Source organism: Hyperolius riggenbachi, chromosome 3 (assembly GCF_040937935.1).
Source record: "Hyperolius riggenbachi isolate aHypRig1 chromosome 3, aHypRig1.pri, whole genome shotgun sequence".
NCBI classification, from domain to species: Eukaryota; Metazoa; Chordata; class Amphibia; order Anura; family Hyperoliidae; genus Hyperolius; species Hyperolius riggenbachi.
Genome location: NC_090648.1, coordinates 311,761,900 through 311,781,846, shown reverse-complemented (window position 1 = coordinate 311,781,846; position 19,947 = coordinate 311,761,900). Strand labels below are relative to the sequence as shown.

General features: G+C 40.5%; 1 protein-coding gene across 1 annotated transcript in view; it reads right to left on the bottom strand.

Annotated features, from left to right (window-relative positions):
- Positions 1-19,947, bottom strand: part of PTPRR (protein tyrosine phosphatase receptor type R) — a 192,455-nt gene that overhangs the window by 86,030 nt on the left and 86,478 nt on the right. The window contains exon 5 of the mRNA XM_068272751.1: positions 12,857-12,967. Within this exon, the coding sequence (XP_068128852.1) occupies positions 12,857-12,967 (111 nt within the window). The remainder of the gene's footprint in view (positions 1-12,856; positions 12,968-19,947) is intronic.

The window sequence follows — 19,947 nt, the reverse complement described above, 5'->3', positions numbered from 1 at the left end:
ACAGCGCTTTGAAATGTACGAATCCCCAAATCCTAGTTTGGTGACACATATTACGGGCAATTAGGGGAAAATACCCTTATTTTAAACAATACAAATTAAATAATGATAAACAATAAAAACCCAACAAAGCCATCTAAAAAGTTTCAGCTACAATTACACTTTAAGACTCAATTTCAGTCAAAGCTTTTGAGATGGTTTTGGGTAGCGTTTTCTCTGCTCTGTAACCCCCCAGTTCGGAGAGCAATCTTCACTTCCTATTCCTGGAGCAGAACATGATGACCAGCAGAAAAATAAAACTTTATGGAGTTTTTAACTCGAACTGTACAAACATGCCCCATTATAAGACATTGCCCACATTTAAACAGCACAGGAAGTGTTTTAATTCTACCAAATGAGAACAGCAATAGCTATAAAAGAAGGTCCAAGCGCTTTATCCAATTATTATCCAGATTATCCAACGCTGAAATAATTTCTCTAGGCTTTAATTACTGGAATCTTGCAATGCTACTCTCTACCCTAGACAAATTCTCTGTAATACAGGCCTACAGATTGTTTAAAGAAATAGCCATTACTTGTTTTGTTTTCCTGAGCCTATTGCACACAAAAAACAAACTGCAAAGTAACTAGATATCTCATTATTATTTTCTGGTAAGAAAAACATTGTAGTGTAGTACTTACCTAAGTGTGAGCAGTCATTGTTTACTGGCTCTTTATCACAACAGAGGTCTTTGAGCAGTGTTTTGTGAATATTTTGTTCTTGTGCATGTAGGAGGAAGCTGCGTCTTGCAGACTAGATTTATTATGTACCTTTTGAAAGCAATCGCCCACTGCATGGCAATGGCTGTGGTGTTCATTCAATCCAGCCAAGCCATCCTATAACTACAACTGTTTTCTTTTTCACAAAAGCTTTATAGATCAGGAACAATTGGAGGATATACGTATTAGAGACGAACAACATATATACTGGTTATTGTATTTTATTTTTTACAAATCCCTGTCCCTATTATGCAAATGAATAAATTAAATCAGTAAAAAGGTCATGTAAATGACAAAACCCTTCTAACAGTTTATCTCTATGCATATATATATGTGCAGAAACCCCATGATTCAATAACCTGCAGAGCCACATTTAGCAGCAAGAACTTAGTAATCCTTTTCTATTCTACCTTTATCCTTCTCTATCAGTGTTGTGTTATAATTTTGGCCCATGCTTATTTGCAATATGCCATCAGTTCATTAAGGTTGCACATATTGTGATATGTGGATAAATAAGGAAAAAGGATTCAGCAAAAAATGCAGTTTTTATTTCCTGTAATGCACCAAGTCTTTGCAATATAGAAGGTAACTTTTACAAGATGCAATGTTATTGATCATCTTGAAAATATAGTAATCATAATCTGTAAACAGCTTGAAAGCCTGCAAATCACAGGGTGGGCCAATATATTATATATTAAGGTCATTAAGGTTTTCTTGCTGTCTTAAAGTGGATATAAACTTTTACACATTTCATAATTGTGCACCTTACATATATTTTATAGGGCATTCCTCAAGCCAAATACCTTTTTTTGGTTTTTAATGCCCTAATTCCCTATAAACGAAACAAGCTGCACCCACAGCTCCTCCAGCGCCTAGGCGTTCTGAGTCCCATGTAGCAAGTGCTCATGGGAGCTCAGTTTGATGAGGAGGAGGCTTTTCCCCGAAGGAGAAGGAGGAGGCATTACCAACCGGGAGCTGCTGAAATTTCAGAGGCAAAGTGGCGGAGAGGGGAGGAGAGGGGAGTGGAGTTTTCACAGGCTGAGGAGTGGAGATACAGAGCAACTTGCCTGTGTAATGATGATAAGCCGAATATGGCTTCTCTCATAGTATCACAGGAAGAAATAATCATATACTGTTGAAGCTGTTTGCAGCTAGTTTTACTGTTTAAACCATCTAAACTTTAGATAAGATATACAGACAAGTTTCTTGCTATAGTTAGTTTTTCATCTCGGATCCGCTTTAAAGTACCGCCACAATATTCGAACCAGGTTGAGTCCTGGGCTGGGACTAAAGTATTGCAACACTTTGAATCTTTTTTAGCTATTCTGTTGTAGATTTGGAGTCATTGGGATGTATCCACTAGCCTGTGTGAAGCAGAATTACATGAGTAAAGTCTCACCACATGATGAGTAGTGCAAAATGCAATAAGTTACATGCAATGCATTACGCTCTACTCATCATGCGTAAGACTTAATGCACGTAATTCTTCTTAACGTAGTTTACTGCATATACCCCATTGTACTGTTGCATTAACCATTTTATCTGGCCTCACATTTGGCTCTTAAATACCTTAGTATAGAGGAATTTATGGTGAACTCAGTTACTGCAAGGTACCCAAGTCCTGTGGTTGCAAAACAAGTCCAAATTAAGTATCAACAACCATCCACTAACAATCTTGACAGTTGGTATGAGGTGTTTGGGTTGATATGTTATTTTTGGTTTCCATGAAATGTTGCACTGTGCATTACAGCCAAACATCTCCACTTTGGTCTCCTCTGTCTAAAGGGTATATTCTTGCCAGAAGTCTTATGGTTTGTACAGGTGCAACACCGCAAACCTAAGAAGTGCTGCCATGCTCTTTTTGGAGAGAAGGGGCTTTCTCCTGACAACACTTCCAAACAAGCCATACTTGCTAAGTCTAGTTGTACTTCATGAACATTAACATAAAACGTGCAAAGGTCTGTAGAGTCTGAGGTGTAGCTACTCAGGTTTTTTTTTTTGCCATTTCCCTCAGCACTGCATGCTATCGCTGAGACGTCCACTCCTGAGAAAATTGACAGCTGTCTCGTGTGTTTTCCACTTGTAAATGACCTAGCACCCGGTGGCTGCTACTTATACTTTTCATTCCTACGAAAGTGATAAGGGTGTATGTATTTTTTACCGCACTGCATCTGCATTTTGACTTTGTTTCATAAATAATCATGCATTATAATGTTATGTGTTGTTTATCTGATGTTGTATTTTTCCATTTTTTAGACCTGATAATGGCCAGATTATCTTTTGTATTGTGTCGTGACGCAAAAAAAATAAAATATTAGAATTGAAATAGGGTACAGTCACAATTACAATGAATATCTAATATTGTATATCCAATATTGTGTATACAAACCCTAACCCTAACCTTAAGAATACCTAATAGCTACCTATATAATTTAGGTGTATGCAACAACCTCATAAATAATAAAACAAAGGAAATATTAATGGTATAATGCACCACCACATGTGTCTATAGTATGTTGACAAACCTTTATTCATACACCTTTGGAAATATACTAATAAAGGTTTGGCAGTATACCATAGGCATTGCCATGCCATTCACGGCATGCCATCCTTTTCTCCTTTTACTGCGCTTTCCTTCCATTTTTGCAGTATTTCTTTCAGCAAAGCTCAGCCTCCCAGCAACACTCCTGGACATGAAAGAAGACCATAATTACATAGTGCGTAGGGATGGGCAGAAAATTGTTATAATAAGCCAATCTTCAGTCACCCATGGACTGCAAGCCATTCTAGAAAATGAAATCTACTACGTGCCAAACAGTGAGCTAGTAGCTGAGTCAGTTGAAGCCCAACCAAACCTATAATTGAATAAGGCAAATGTCCATCTGTACATCCTCATATTATATACGCTGATCTACCAAAACTTTAAAGCTGTCTAATATTGTGTAGGCTACTGCTTGGGCTGCCAAAACAGCTATCACCCAGTGATCCATGGACTCCATAAAAACCTATGAAGGTACCCTGTGATATTTGGCCCCAATACATTATTCAAAGATATTTAAGTATTGTAACTTGAGAAATAGGGGCTTTGTGGACTGTATTTCTCCCATAATATCCCATAGATGCTAGGTCAGACTGAGATCTTTGGAATCAGGAGGTAAAATAATACATTTAATCATAATATCTTATTTCCTTTATCAGTGGTCCAGTTCTATTACAAACCCTGGCCCATATGCAATTCACTTTTTCACCTGAGTTTTCTCCTAGGTGATAATTTTAAACTTGTCAATAAAATGCATTTTAAGCCACCAGCAAGCAAGAAAATACTCAAAATAATTTTAATAGTACTTTCCCGCCTACTTTTTGGTACTTTTTTAGTTGAAAAGTGCTGGAAAGTTATTTTACATTGAAGATGAAAAATTATCTCCTAGGAGAAAACTCAGGTGAAAAAGTGAATTGCATATGGTCCCCTGTCTTGCTTCTTTCTAAGTACAAAGAGAGGAAGACTGGCACCAGATGAACTCCGCAGACTGCAGCACAGTAGGGGGTAGCAGGTTACTTGTGATGTGCCTCCGGATCAGTAACACAATCATCCAAGTGTAAAAGTAGAAAAAAGTATCCGGGCACCAGCCACAGCAATGATGCTTAAGTGAACCTTTAATTAATCCCCATACAAAATGACATACACAGTGGTTATGGCCTGACAGCCGTTTCGCAGGGCAACCTGCTTTCTCAAAGGCAACCAAACTGTGCCCTATCTATGGCTGGTGCCCGGATACTTTTTTCTACTTTTACACTTGCTTCTTTCTGTCTGCTGGTTGCAGTGTTTACTCGGACTGCTTTGGGCTTCCGCTGCCCATCCAATTTCCCTTATCCTGTCTGGAGACAGCCTTTGTGTTGCTCTGGCCTGCCTGCAAGGGATGTATTGTAATGATTCTCTGGATTCATTATGCAAGATCCCTTTATAGACCCAAAACTTTTGGCAGCTAGGTCCTAAGTCCTGGACATCCCTGCTTCTTTTCTGTTACCTGGGCTTTATGAAACTGTTGCTGATTCTTGCATTTTGTTCCGACCTTGCTCTTTGCCCGCTGCCTTCTGTACCCCGCTGGTGGTATTATCTATAGATTTGTTTTGTGAACATTAGTTGGCTATATAGATTCACTGGTGTTGGTTTGCACCCTGTATTTTGATATCCTTTGCATGTAAATTAATATATAGAGTTTAACTCGCAATAAACATTACTGCACATCATTTCTCATCACAGTATTTTTGCTGCAAACTGTGGTCATCCACTGGTCATGTGTCCAGTTTTATAACAACTTATGATGCTTATGAGGCCATTGTAGGTGGTTTTGTCAGTGGACAGAGGTCTGCAGGTAAGCAACAGGGGTGAAGAGATGCCAGTGGTAAAATAGAAAAAATAGAGGTGGCTTACTGGCTTACCTCTGAGATGACACAATTTGTAAATTAAAGAGAACCCGAGGTGTGTTTAAAGAATGTTATCTGCATACAGAGGCTGGATCTGCCTATACAGCCCAGTCTCTGTTGCTATCCCAAACCCCACTAAGGTCCCCCTGCACTCTGCAATCACTCATAAATCACAGCCGTGTTGTGAGGCTGTGTTAACATCTGTAGTGTCAGTCTCAGCTGCTCCCCCGCCTCCTGCATAGCTACAGTCCCTGCCCCTGTCCCTTCCCTCCAATCAGCAGGGAGGGAAGGGATGCAGGCGGGGACTGGAGTTCTGCAGGAGGCGGGGAGAGTAGCAGACTGACACTATAGAGATAAACACAGCCAGCTCTGACAAGCTGTTTGTCAGCAGCGTGGCTGTGATTTATGAGGGATTGCAGAGTGCAGGGGGACCTTAGGGGGGTTTGGGATAGCAACAGAGGCTGGGCTGTATAGGCAGATCCAGCCTCTGTATGCAGATAATATTCTTCAAACCCACCTCGGGTTCTCTTTAAAGCAAAATAAGTTTTATTAACACAAGCAATGCATTCCGTGGGGGTAAGCCCACTTCCTCAGGCCAAGTACAGTGCCAGGTGTATAGCGTAGAGCGTGGAGCGCCTTTTCAATGTTATCATTGTTTTAAACACAATTTTATTTGTCCTGGGCTCCACCCATGTTGTTTTAGTATTACCTCCCTTTCCTAGGGGGGCCTGTTGGACCATAGTAACATCGTCACTTCTGGTACCAATCACTTTTTTAAGAGTGCAACCAATTTCATCCTGCTACATCTGGAGACGGCTTAAAGTTCTCCATCTGCTTCATGTGTTGGTTGCCTCTCGCTGCAACCCACCTTTGTGTGTATATTCTGGCTTCCTTCACCTCTTCAAATTCAAGTGACATATTGAGCTATTGGCCTCCCGTTGTCTGTGGTTTTTTTTAGGTCCACTTCACCTCATCCTGCCTTTGTTCTGCAGCTAAGCAGTTCCATATGCAGCAAGCTATAATGCACTGTGTGTTCTTACACCTCTCTCTCAGTCAGCATTAGGTTTTTCAGCAATTTGTGCTACACTACGTCTTTCAAGAGATCAAGTCTGGCAGGCTAGCTTGCACCTTCACTTTTCATTAAATCTCGGGCATCCATGACTCTGTAGTCAGTTTAGAAACGATTCTACCCTGGAACACGTTTAGTAGGTACCAACTACTACACACTAGGTACACCCCACAAAACCTTCTTTATAGGTGCTCTGACTCAGTCCTCTAATCATAACAATTTGGCTTTTTTCCAAGTTGCTCAGATCCTTATGCTTGTACATTATTACTGCTTCTAACCCACCTCCTTCAAGAACTGACTTTTCAATTGTGTCCCAATCCTTGACCAGGGCTATCGTAGCTAGATAATCAGAGCCATGCACATCACCTGTCAGTGGCTTTAATGCTTTAGCTGATCGATGTAGATGTATAATTTACGACCAGTAATAATTTTATAAATCTTTTCTAGTCAACCAAGTTAAAGGGAACCTAAAGGTGAGAGTAATATGGTGGCTGCCATATTTATTTCCTTCTAAACAATACCAGGTGCCTGGCATCCTACATATCTCTTTGGCTGCACTAATGACATGAATCACACTTCTGAAAGACGCATGCAGACAATCTAGTCAAAGCATCTGATCTGCATGCTTGTTAAGGGTTTATGGCTGAAAGTAATAAAGGCAGATGATCAGCAGGATAGCCAGGCAATTTGCATAGTTTGACTGGAAAGAAATGTGGTAGCCTTCATATTCCTCTCACTTCTGGTGTACTTAAATAAAAATTAAAGCCCCTTTTTCTGCAATTAAGGAACAATTGCAACTCACTGGTATATGATGAACATCTCGATACTGTATATATGAATACGTTGGTGCTTTATAAATCAATAATAATAATAATAAATAAATTACTAATACTGGGCTCTTGTTACCTTGGCATTCAGGTGCAGCAAATACATATGTGTACATACTAGTCATAGCTGTTGTGCTGAGGAGGGAAGGGACGGAAGCTTGTCAGCCTGCTCTGCTTTCAACACCTGAGCAAATATTTTTGTTAAAGCTTCCATCTGTGCATTTGTCACACTATGTATGGCAATAGGTATTTATAATTTGCTTCCTACTTGCATGTAATCTGCAAAGTTGTTCTGCCTGCTGCTCAACACCTGGAAGCAGGGCCATTTCTTAAACAAAGGCACTCAGGCCATTGCCTGGAGTGCCATTGGTCTTGGGGGGCACCATGCCTCTGATTAAGGCACACCCTTGAGCTAAGCCTCACTCCCAAACAAAGCCACTCTCGTACTCCCCTACAGTCCCCTGTGCCACCTCATCTCTTGCCCCCCCCTCCGATAGCAGGTGCTACTCCCCTCTAGTTATGCCCCTGTCCCCGACTACTCTTGTGTAAGCCTTATGCAGTCTGTATTACAGGCAGACAGCACAGTACTATTTCATTGTCAACCCACTCATTCTGTTTCCTGAGGAGCCATAAGGAAGAGCACCTCTGACAGGTATGGTGTGGATGTTGCTATTCCAAACAAGCAGCATTCCATTTAAATATAGAAGAAGGTTTTTAAGTTTCTATAAGTACATGTTTAATGCTGAACTAAACACCTCTGTACTGGATCTCATCTTTTGCCATATTCTTCATACTGAAATAACAATTCAGCCATGTTGCATTCTGCAAATTCTGGAAATGACACCTGCATCTGACATCTCCCTTTTTTAAACTCTAAACAGATAACTTTTCCCTTAAAGCACTATAACTCTGCTATTATTAGAGAGGGAGGTGCAGTGAAGGCAGCAGACTCCTGCCACCAACTGAGCTGTAATCCACCATAAAGAAAGTGAGGATATCTCAGGAATTACATACCACAGACGAAGAGCTGGGACTAGGTCCTCCAGCCCCCAAGGCTGAGACGCCAAAGTGCGCCCCCCATCCCTTGACCCCACCCATCATACACTGATTGCTATTAGACTAGGAGGCGCCCCCCCCCCCAACACCATAATCTCTAGTTATCTGGCTTGCAGTCACTGCCATGTATCCTCTTTTCTTATTTCTCTCTGCTTCAAACACAATAGGAGAATGATAGCTAAGTGAGCAGTGCGCCCCCTCCTACACTGCGCCCTGAGGCTGGGGCCTCTCTCGCTTCGGCCTGGCCCTGCACAGCTGTAGTGGTGTAGCTTATGAACTATGGGCCTTGGTGGGGATTTTACACTTGAGCTTGTTTCTCCCCAGCACAATATGTATAACAATTACATTACACATAGCGCAAAATGCAGATTGTCAAATATACCCACACAGTAAAAGAAATGGAATTAGGGTAAGGGGTGCAGTTTTCTAGCAATTACCGCTATTCAAACCCCATATAGACTAAGCATGACCATTAGCTTTAGCGAAGAGCTGCATGGTCTTCATGGTCCCTGATTTCAGGGGCCAAGGTGGTACGATTCCAGCCTCTGCCTTCCCTATAGCTGAACTGCTGAAAAATGTACAGTATAAAATTCTGATCCAGAGCAGAAGACGCCAAGATTTCAGTCACTTCTTAAATCCACAACTGTAAGCTAAACAATAGATGAACCCTTTAGTAGTAGCAGCACATTCTAATCTCCTGCAGACAGTATTTTATGCACTTTCTGTCTGATTGACAGTTTGAAGCACATGCAAGCTGGGACACACGCTAGCGTACTATTCAGCTTGCCTGGGGTGATTGCTTTTTTGTAGTCTGCACTGCTAGGAATGTGACTCATAAAACCCGTTACAGGGAGATCACCATCACTCCAATAATCATAATATTTATGTTAAAAGTTAGTAAAATAATCTTTATGAGAATGACTATTATTCCTCTAAAATTATTTTTTTTTCCAGTTGAAGACTTTATATAACTAATGGAGAAGTTGACCCTGTAAATGCAATGGGCTCGATTCACAAAGCGGTGCTAACCCAGTTAGAGACTTTAGGCATGATAACCATTGCACCACACTGGTGAAAAGCCAGTTTAGGCATGATAAGTTTAGGCATGATAAGTTTAGGCATGCTAAGTTTAGGCATGCTAAGTTTAGATACATTTAGATCGCGCGCAAAGTCCCGCATGCAAAGCAGCGCCATTAAACTCTATGCGAAGTGCACCAGACTTTGCTAGTGCAAAACTTTTGATCAGCTGTGCACTGCGGTGCTAACCCAGTTGGTGCTTAAACTTATCATGCCTAAACTTATCACACCTAAACTTATCATGCCTAAACTTATCACACCTAAATTTATCACACCTAAACTTATCATGCCTAAACTGAGTTTAGGCGTGATAAAGGGCTTTTCACCAGCGTGCTAACTGTTAGCACCGCTTTGTGAATCAGGCCCAATGTGTAAATTAATATTTGTTTGTCAAGTGGTGTCTGCAAGTCGCCTCCCTGGAATGCTTCATAATTTGTAATCGCTGTACTCTTTAATATATACACTTTATATATTTTTGGCATCCCTTTGCCTCTGTACATTCATACTACTACTACTACTCAGATTTTTTTTTATTTTAATTTGAACATGTGGTGAACTTCCTGGCGGATGCTCTATACTTTTCATCTCCCACGTTTTATTGCACAGAATAAACTGAGTCATATATGAGTTGCTGTTTTCTTTCATGTGGGCACAGTGACAGAATGTAGCCTTACTCCATATTGCAGTTTCCTGCTACAGTCACAGCACAAGGGAGAAAAGGGTATTAGTTAAGCTGTGCTTATTTTAAAGGTTTACAGGAAAAATGAAGTGAAAGGGATATGGAGGCTGCCATATTTATTTCTTTTTAATCAGAACCAGTTGCCTGTACTGATGCCTGTGATACTTTTAGCAATTGACCCTGAACAAGCATGCAGATTAATTGTTTCTAACTTAGATTTGCTACATGCTTGTTTCTGGTGTGTGATTCTGACACTACTGCAGACCAAATAGACCAGCAGGACTGACAGGCAACTGGTAGTGTTTAAAAGGGAATAAATATGGCAGCCGCCATATACCAGGTTCCCTTTAAAGGCACAAAAGACCTGACACTCTAAATTCTGACCCTCAACAGATGCCCTACCCTAAGACACATCCCTTTTATACACAGAGGAAGACTACTGCTAAAATAAATTAAAAAAAGTTTAATGATGTCACAGATAAGCTACCACATTGGCAGTCATGCGCATAAAAAACAAGTGCCCCATATGCGTTAGAAGCATATGTGATGCCATAATGCGTTCCATATAGCATGTGTAGCCATCTGCATCCCTTACATGTGCCCCGTTACTTGGCATAGTTACTTGCGTCTGCAAGTGTTTATATTAATTAAGATCTACAGAAGTTCAAGAATCCATCATAATCAAAGTTATTATTATTGACTTCTACAGTACTTTACAATATAATTACAAGACAGGGTGTATCAGGGTAAAGATAGTACAACATAACATGGCAATCCACCATGTTTCACAATACAAAAACAGCACTTTAAATAATCAGTAGGGGAGGGAACTCTGCCTTTGTGATCTTATAATCTAAGGAGATGGGGAGGAGACACAAGGTGGGGTAGTGTGCCAGCTGTATATACATTATTAAAGAGTTTCACACTCTGTAGAAGATAGATATTGATCAGAGTGAGCCTTCAGTTAACTTACACAGTATATCTTTCCTAAAATAGTGTTTTAAGGCTGTGTTTAGAGTGGTGAATGCACTGTGGGGGTAGTTCCAGAAGAGGGGAGAGGCCAGTGAGAAATCAGCTGCTTGTGAAAGGTATGGCAGTTAACCTATATTTACCCTAATACTGGCTCTTAGCCATGATATTTTTCTGTAGGTGTGCTGACTATTTCCAGGGAAAATAATTTGGTTGAGAGGACACAGGTAGTAGATTATCAGTAAATTTGTTGAAATTCTACTATTGAAATTCTACTACTTAAGTGATATAGTGAAATATTGGTGATATTTGCTGATATTTCACTATGACCTAAGCTCTCCTTACTCTCACACAGACCCCAACCCCCCCCCCCCCCCTTCAGTGGTGCCTAACCTTAACCTTCCCTCTGGTGGTACATGACTATGGGCAAATAACCTGAACCCTTTGTGGGTGCCTAACCTTAACCCTCACCAGTGGGCAACTAACCTTAAAGAGAACCCGAGGTGTGTTTGAAGAATGTTATCTACATACAGAGGCTGGATCTGCCTATACAGCCCAGCCTCTGTTGCTATTCCAACCCCCCCTAATGTCCCACTGCACTCTGCAATCAGACATAGATCACAGCCGCGCTGTGCGTGCTGTGTTTACATCTGTAGTGTCAGTCTCGGCTGCTCCCCCGCCTCCTGCAGAGCTGCGGTCCCTGCCCCTCTCCCTTCCTTCTAATCAGGGGGGAGGGAAGGGAGGCAGGCGGGGACCGGAGTTCTGCAGGAGGTGGGGAGAGCAGCAGACTGACACTATAGACAAAAACACAGCCCGCTGCGACACACTGTGTGTCGACAGTGAGGCTGTGATTTATGAGGGATTGCAGAGTGCAGGGGGACCTTAGGGGGGTTTGGGATAGCGACAGAGGCTGGGCTGTATAGGCAGATCCAGCCTCTGTATGCAGATAACGTTCTTCAAACCCACCTCGGGTTCTTTTTAACCCCTATAACCTTAACCTCCTCCCTCCCTCTGACCCTAAACCCCACAACGAATTTGGAACACCACTAAATAGCGGGAGCCAGGGCTGCCTGCTATGCAAACTGCGGTTACTGAGCCGCAGTTTACATCTGCTATTTAGTGGGCGGATATTTTTGACGTGCTCCATTTAGCTATTCCGGTCTGATTTTTTGTGCCTTTGGCACATGTGAGAACAAAGGATATAGTGCTCTGAAAAATAAATACTATATACATTTACAGTCACAATTACAATGCATATCCAATATTGTACATATGAACTCTACCCATAATAATACCTAATAGCTACCTATATAATTTAGGTGAAAGATGCAGCAACCTCATAAAGTATGCAATAAACAAACAAAGGAAAATATTTATGGTATAATGCACCACCGCATTACAAACAATAGGCATGGGGTGATGTGCTATGCCATTTCTTGTTTTAAATACCCCGAAAGAAGGATTATTTTTTTCACACACCTACTGAAACAATCTTTTTTATATATGCACACACACTTATACTTATATGTATTTATATGATATTAGGTTTCAGTGTAAACAAGGTCTGGTGTTTTCATGAATATTATGTTAATACCCAGTGACAAGATAATGCATCTGTTCCTCTGAAAATAAAAGCAACACACAACCAGAGCTGCCAAATTTACAACATAGTTGCTGTTTTTTAAGGCAATCTGCAAAGTGCTGTAGCCCAGGATGGCCAATTAGAAGACATTGCTCTCAGCATTTTCCTAAACGTATACAAATGCTTCATTGCTATAGGTTAAATAATAATGTTTATACCGGTAGTTAGGCTGCCAAACAGGAAAATTGGAAAGCATCATTTCTGTCACACAACAGTAATTGAATGTGCTGTTAAAGGAAGTAATTAAAAGGTACTAATAATATAGTATGTCATGCATGTTTAATGTAAGAGTTTGAGAGGACAGGATAAAAATAAAGAACTATATAATATATTTGAAATATAAATACAGGACTCACCATTAAGCATGTAACGATCATGACAAACGTGCTGAGGAAGATAACGATGGTGTAAAAGCCTTCTTTGGCCCATATTTTGTCAGCCTCATGCTGTCCATGCAGAACATTTTTCTTAAAGGTAAGGACAAACAGTCAGAACAAATGGCTTGCAGCCCTCACACAGACATATAGGACAGTATGCAGCCATCAGGGCTGGGGATGACTTCTGTTAGGCACAAACACGTTTGAAAGTCTCTTTAATGCTAAAATAATCTTCCCACACACGTATTATGGTCAGATATAACTAAAGCAAACACAGTTCATGTTTTTCTTGGAAATCACCTGGCCCATCAAGTAGGAGGGGGTGTTCACCTGTCTGTAGAGGAAACAGTTAAATCTAATCTTACATTTTACTCTGAGTCCTGGGCCCATCCTCCATACACCCACGCACTTGTGAAGTACATGTAACCCTGCCCATCTTTCTACAGGTGGAAATACTCTCTCAGAATGAATTATTAAGCACAAAGGTTGTTTGGAACTTGAACTATGTGGATTGTAGTCACTTGTGGTTATCTTTTTCATGTTCTGTCCACAAGGTTTACCTGTGGTTCTTTCTAATAAGGCTGCATACCATCCACATGCGGCATACACAGCACTGACATGACATATGTTACTTTGTCAGAAAGGTCAGCTTTGTATATTATAGGTAGCACAATGCACATGATCATAGCATAGGGACAAATACTGTCAGGATGAAAGAAAACTGTAGCAGTTGCCCATAACAACCAGCTGGGTTTCATCTGGCGAATAAGCCAAGGACTATGATTGGTCTCGTTTAGCAAGTATTCCACTTTAAAGGACCCCTGAAGTAAGAGGGATATGGATGCTGCCATATTTAATTCCTTTTAAACAATACCAGTTGCCTGACATCCCACTGATCAGCGGTGTCTGTATTACACACCTGAAATAAGCATGTGGCAAATGCTATCAAACTTAAAGTGATCCTCCAGACCAAAAATCTACTTAGCAGCACTGAAAAGGCTTGGTGTTTCTTTAACAGATTCACAGCATCAGAACTTTGTTTTTCTTACCCAAGCCTCATTTTTAGCTGCACAGAAGCTTAACTCTGCCCCATCAAATAAATCTGCCCGGGCATTTTCCCCTGATGCTGTGCAAAGCATGTTGGGATTTCTGATGTTGTTGTTCTCGTTCTGCTGTTTTGGCGCATTTTTTTTTTCTAACTTGGAATTTGAGCGCACAGGTGTGAGGGGTGATCAGGACACAGGACAGTTGGAACTGTTCTCATGCTCCCTGTCACCTCCTTTCAACCAAAAAGATGGCTGCCCTATGAAATCACAAACATTTGCCTATTCTTTTAAAACAGGGTGGGTAAGAGATTATATTACCTATGTATTTAAATAACATAACTAATGTAACTTAATGACAGTATGTTTGTTTAGGCTGAAGCTCCCCTTTAAGTAAAACATCTGATTTGCATGTTTGTTCAGGGTCTATGGCTAAGTGTATCAAAGGCAGATGATCAGCAGAACAAGCAAGCAATGTACATCATTTAAAAGGGATATACATATGGCAGCCTCCATATCCCTCTCACTTCAGCACACCCTTACTTATTAGCTACAGCTTTTGAGCGCTTTGAGTCCAACAGGAGAAACGTGCAATAAAAATGTTAGGATTATTATTATTATTATTATTATTATTACAGGTGAATGCGTACATTGTAGGAATATTGTGTAAACATTGCATCACATTATTGTTCAATTATATCTTGCATTATAATGTACTGTAGCGGGCAAAAGCGTGAACACACCCTTATGCTAGTTTTATCAGCACTTTTCTACATCAGCCCCAATGTGTCACATGTTTCATGATTATATTTATAGTCTACAGAAAAAGCAGTATCACAAGTTTCTAAATTCATCTGGATTTCTGCTGGGAAATTGGAGAAATAAATGGAAGGCAGCTCCTAGTGACAATCTGGGAGCAGCCTGGAGTTGCTGTTTAATTAGAGATGCTCAAGCAATGCTCTTTAAGTAAGATGGAAGGAGACTTCTAGCAACTTGCAGTCAGCTGATCAAGATAGTGTCCCCATAGGAACATTCCTGAATATTGCTAGAAATATTTGAAATACAAATGATACCTCTCTGTGATTTTACTGAGTGTGATTTTACACATAAGGTACATTTGTCAAAAGTCCTTTTTACCTGTTTACATGATTAGACGGTGGCTATTTGATAGTCCCTTTATTTATGAGATTTGCCCGGTAGCACCATGAGCCCCTTCACTGCAATACTACCACCTCTTCCTAGGTAAGGGCACTTTGCAAAGGGTGAAGGTATTTCTTGTGCCCTTTGCAGGGTACAGTACTCACAAGAATATTAAAAGAATGTTAAAAAAGAATATTACAAGTATTGTGGGTTGGTATTAATTAGGAAGCAGAGCCTCATGCTTGCTAGATTTTCAGGAAGGGGACCTCCACACTTACATAGAGTAATATGTGTAAATCTCAGTAAACTTCACAGGTCTTGCCTGAACATATTATGTTTAACGGGGTTTAGTGAATATACCCCATTGTAGCTACATAGCAGATGGGCACCCGTCTAGGTGATTGTAGCTGCAATAGGTGTACTAACCTGTGGAATCATAACAATCCTGCAATCCTTCATCTCAGTAGCATTTTTCTTTAAACGGGACCAATTGCTTTAATTTTTTTACTAATAAATATATCCTTTTGAACAAAAACAATCATTTTCATGTGTTGATGCCCTATTGTAGGGGAAACCTTGTACACAGTTATTTTAGTCCTATACAACATTCACAATTGCTATTACTTGATATAAAGATCTGATAAGGATTACAGTATAGTACTCCTTTGTACCCCTGCGCACCTCAGATGGGCTACATAAACTGAAGGACAAAAATACCACGCTCAATTTTCTATTTATGTGTAGCAAAGGAGCAGCAAGACAGACAAACAAATTCCATTACATTTTAAATAGAGAATAAATAAACAAGTAATACTACTCTCACTTAAAAGTTAAAGAGACACTGAATCGAAATTTTTTTTTATGATATTATGATTTGTAGTGTAGTACAGCTAAGAAATAAAACATTAAGATCAGATACATCAGTCTAATTGTTTCCAGTACAGGAAGAGTTAAGAAACTCCAGTTGTTATCTCTATGCAAAAAAGCCATTAATCTCTACGACTTTCAAAGTCGTGGAGAGGGCTGTCTTCTGACTTTTATTATCTCAACTTTTAGTGAACAAATTTCTTTTTCTCTGCCAGAGGAGAGGTCATTAGTTCACAGACTGCTCTGAAAGAATCATTTTGAATGCTGAGTGTTGTGTAATCTGCACATATTCTAGAATGATGCAATGTTAGAAAAAACACTATATACCTGAAAATAAAAATATGAGAATATTTTCTTTGCTGCTAATCTTCTAGTAATTATTCATAGTACACAACCAATTCACTATATCATATTTTTTTTTTTGCTTCAGTGTCTCATTAAATGTAAGAAAAAAAGAAATCAGACCACTTAGCACTGGCCCACGTGGCAAATATTTATGTGCAAATTGTTATGCAATAGGAAAAGTGGTGATGTGGCAATTTCTCTCATCCCTGGTAATAATGCATTAACTCCAGTCACTTGTATTGAAATTAATCCATGAATCATAGATGAATGATACACTAGCTAGTTACTGTGCTGCCTTTCCAGGTCATGCACATACTTCTACTGTAAACACGTAGCTTATATACTGTATTAGGATTTTGTTATGAAATATGACTGATTTACTAACAGTTGTGTAATAACGTTTCCACTTCTCAGTTAAAGCCAACTGTTTTCTAACTTCCTGTTTCATAATATACTGTCCCTCGTACATCACAAATGACAGTTGAGTGGAAAAATGTTTTTGCACTATAGTAGATTTTTTTTTTTAATATATATGTTAAGTATTTAACAAGGATCCTTACATCAGTGTATAGAATGATACTCAGGAGTTTACTGTTTGTTTCATTAGGGCCTATTCACTTTTCAGCACCATCCACTGTTTTCAACAGTAATTTAAACAAGCTTTAAAACATGTACTATGTCCCAAAATGTCCTTTTCTTGAAGTCCTTTAGGGGTCTTCACTTCAGGGTAAATGCTGTAGGAGATAAACTGATGAACTGAGAGGCTGAAACAAATAGAATATTTTATTTGTCCTAAGGGCTCTTTTACACTTAAAACGGACCCAAACCAAAATTTTTTTTAATTCAAAATATTTGACACATACAAATATAAATAAACACTCCTTCAAGCCTATGAGCATTTCAGTGCATGCTTTTCGCCCTTCTCTTTTCATAACTAGAGTTATACAGGTGGCAGCCATTAGCAATTCCTTCTTTGCTGGACACCATCTACTCCAACAGTTTGCCGGATTCTGTCCCGGCAATATGAAAGGAAGGGAGGGGTTTCTCCACTAAATGTAAAATATTTTATATTTGTCATCATGCAGCTGAAAAAAGGCTGCTATTTATTATTATAATTTAGAAAATAGATTTTATTTCTGAAATCTTGTAATTTTAATTTGGGTCCACTTTAATGTTTGCTATATGTTGCACTTTAATGTGGTTTTTTTTCTCTCCATAGCAGTGCATTGTGAAAAAGCTTCAGTTTTTCAGCGTAAAAAGTGTGAAAGAGGGCATCGGGAAACATGGACAATGGACTGCACTTCAGTTGTCCTTTCAGTTACAACTGGCAGCAACTAATATAGTGTAAAAGGACCCTCACCCTCCCACTGACTAATCTCAATGGTCTTTGTGATGTGCTATTCCTATTATTTATGTGGTACAATAGCAAGCTGAGAATGTCATGCATTTATGAATGGCTACATAGTGGTAATTTTGACCTAAAGTGTACTACATCATTTTACAACATTGTCAAAAGATAGGTACATCAGCATCGCATCCATGGTAACAGAAAGGTCACTATAACCTGTTCATCAAGTTCAGCCAGATATACCAAATACAGGGCAAGCCGGAAACACCTTAGATTTTTTTTGTGTTTTCATCACAGATTTTCTTTACTGCAAGCATACCACCATATCAGAATACAAGGTTTCAAGATATCAAATTGAACCGATTGTGGTCTTCAATACAGAAAAACTTTGCAGGGACCAGGGCCAGTTTAAGTCACACGAGAGCCCCGGGGCAGAAGTAACTTGTGGGCCCCCTATTCTGTGCCAGCAGTCAGCTCCTGGGTCCCCTACGCTGCCAGACCTCCCTGGCAGTCTCCCCCTGACTGCTCCCTGGGGCCCATGCATGTTCTGTAACTAAGCTGTCTTGTAATAACTCACCTGTCCCAGCGGCTGCTCTGTCCCGACTCCCAATCTCCGTCTTCAGCCCAGTTGCCTGCGTCTTCTCCATCCGACACATGTTATGTGTAAATATCATGCATTAGGCATAGAGAAGAGGCAGGCAGCGTGGCTGAAGACGGAGATTGTGATGGAGCAGTGGCCTGGGACAGGTGAATTATTACAAGACAGGTCAGCTACAGAACATGTGGTGCCACAGGGGGCAACCACCTAGGGGTCTGGCAGCGTGAAGCACTATTTGGGGCACTATTTTACCTTTCAGATACACTTGAAAACACCTGAATTGGCCTGGATTATTAAAACATTTGCTGCTATTAGCTGGCAAGAGTGTACAGCTTTAGTGGTACGTGTAGCATGTGTACAGAACCTAGGGCCATAAAGGATGTATGTTTTTCTTTTTTTATTATTTTTTAACTTGACATGAGATATTTCACTTTTGTGTGGACCACCACTTTTAATGCACAAAAAACAAAAACAAAAAATAAAAACAAAAGAAAAAGAAAAAAACAAACAAAGCAAAACACTTTTTAAATTTGTTATTTTGTATAGAGAAATAACGACATATGGCTGACAGAAATAGATGGGAGGTTGGAGAAAGCCACTTTCCTCTGTAACAATATACTGCAACACAAGTCCAGGCTAAAAGAACGGTGAACAACCCCTCCGCCCCCAAAGCAGAGCGGAGAGACTAGTGAGCAATTGAACGAGCCTGACTCACCAGCACAGTCAGGCAGGCACATCTGATTATGTGGGACCGTACAGCCAGCAACAGCCCTCTTCTTCTCTCCGTGCAGGCATGGACGCACTTGACGTGATGTCCATGCCTGTGTCACATGAGGGGGAACGTCGCGCTATGGCTGGATGCGTGTATGTAGCATACGCTGCCAGCAGGGAACCTTGGAGACCAGGACGCTGTCGCCGCCACCACTAGGAAGAGGGATCAGGTATGTATGGTCTCGGCTCCCCATCTCGCATCCTATCACTGTCTGCATCGGTCCGTCACCCAGCACACACACACAATGAGCAGACGGCAGAGGGCCGCATTATCTGCTGGCTGCCGTGGTCAGGACAGGCCATCAAATGAAGTGGGAAACTTCTTTGGCTGGAAAAGGGGGCCGCCAGAGACTCTGGGGTCTGGGGCAATTGCCCCCTTTGCCTTACTGGTAGCGCCGGCCCTGATAGGGACAGAACAATGACAATTCCTATTTATATATAAACCCTAGTTATAGCCTAATGTCCCTACCATAGGCATTTTTTTTAACCAAATAGCTTAAACTTATTAGAATATTTTGTGGAAGGAAACTAGAGTACTAGAGGAGAGGGAGCAGGCTGGTGTTGTACTTTATACTGGTTGAACTCGATGGACGTATGTCTTTTTTCAACCAAAATAACTATGTAACTATGTAACTATGTAACAGCTTACTTCAAGCCTAGTTCAGTAAATTAGCAATACGTTTCCGTCACTTGCAACCCAGCACATTATGAGTATACACCATTCATTATGTGTGTTAGCTAGCTGACTTATTTACTCAGTATCTGCAGATCAGGAAGTTTTTCAAGGTGATAAACATGTTTGGATTTCACCACAAACCCTCACCTCTTAATAGCAGGTACACCACCAAGTTAGGAGATGCTTGAAGAGCTCCTGTACCAACCAGCAGTGGGTACACCACATTGCAAGGATAGGGAGGATGAGTCACCCTTCTTCATAAGGCGCTATAGTGAGCTGGTT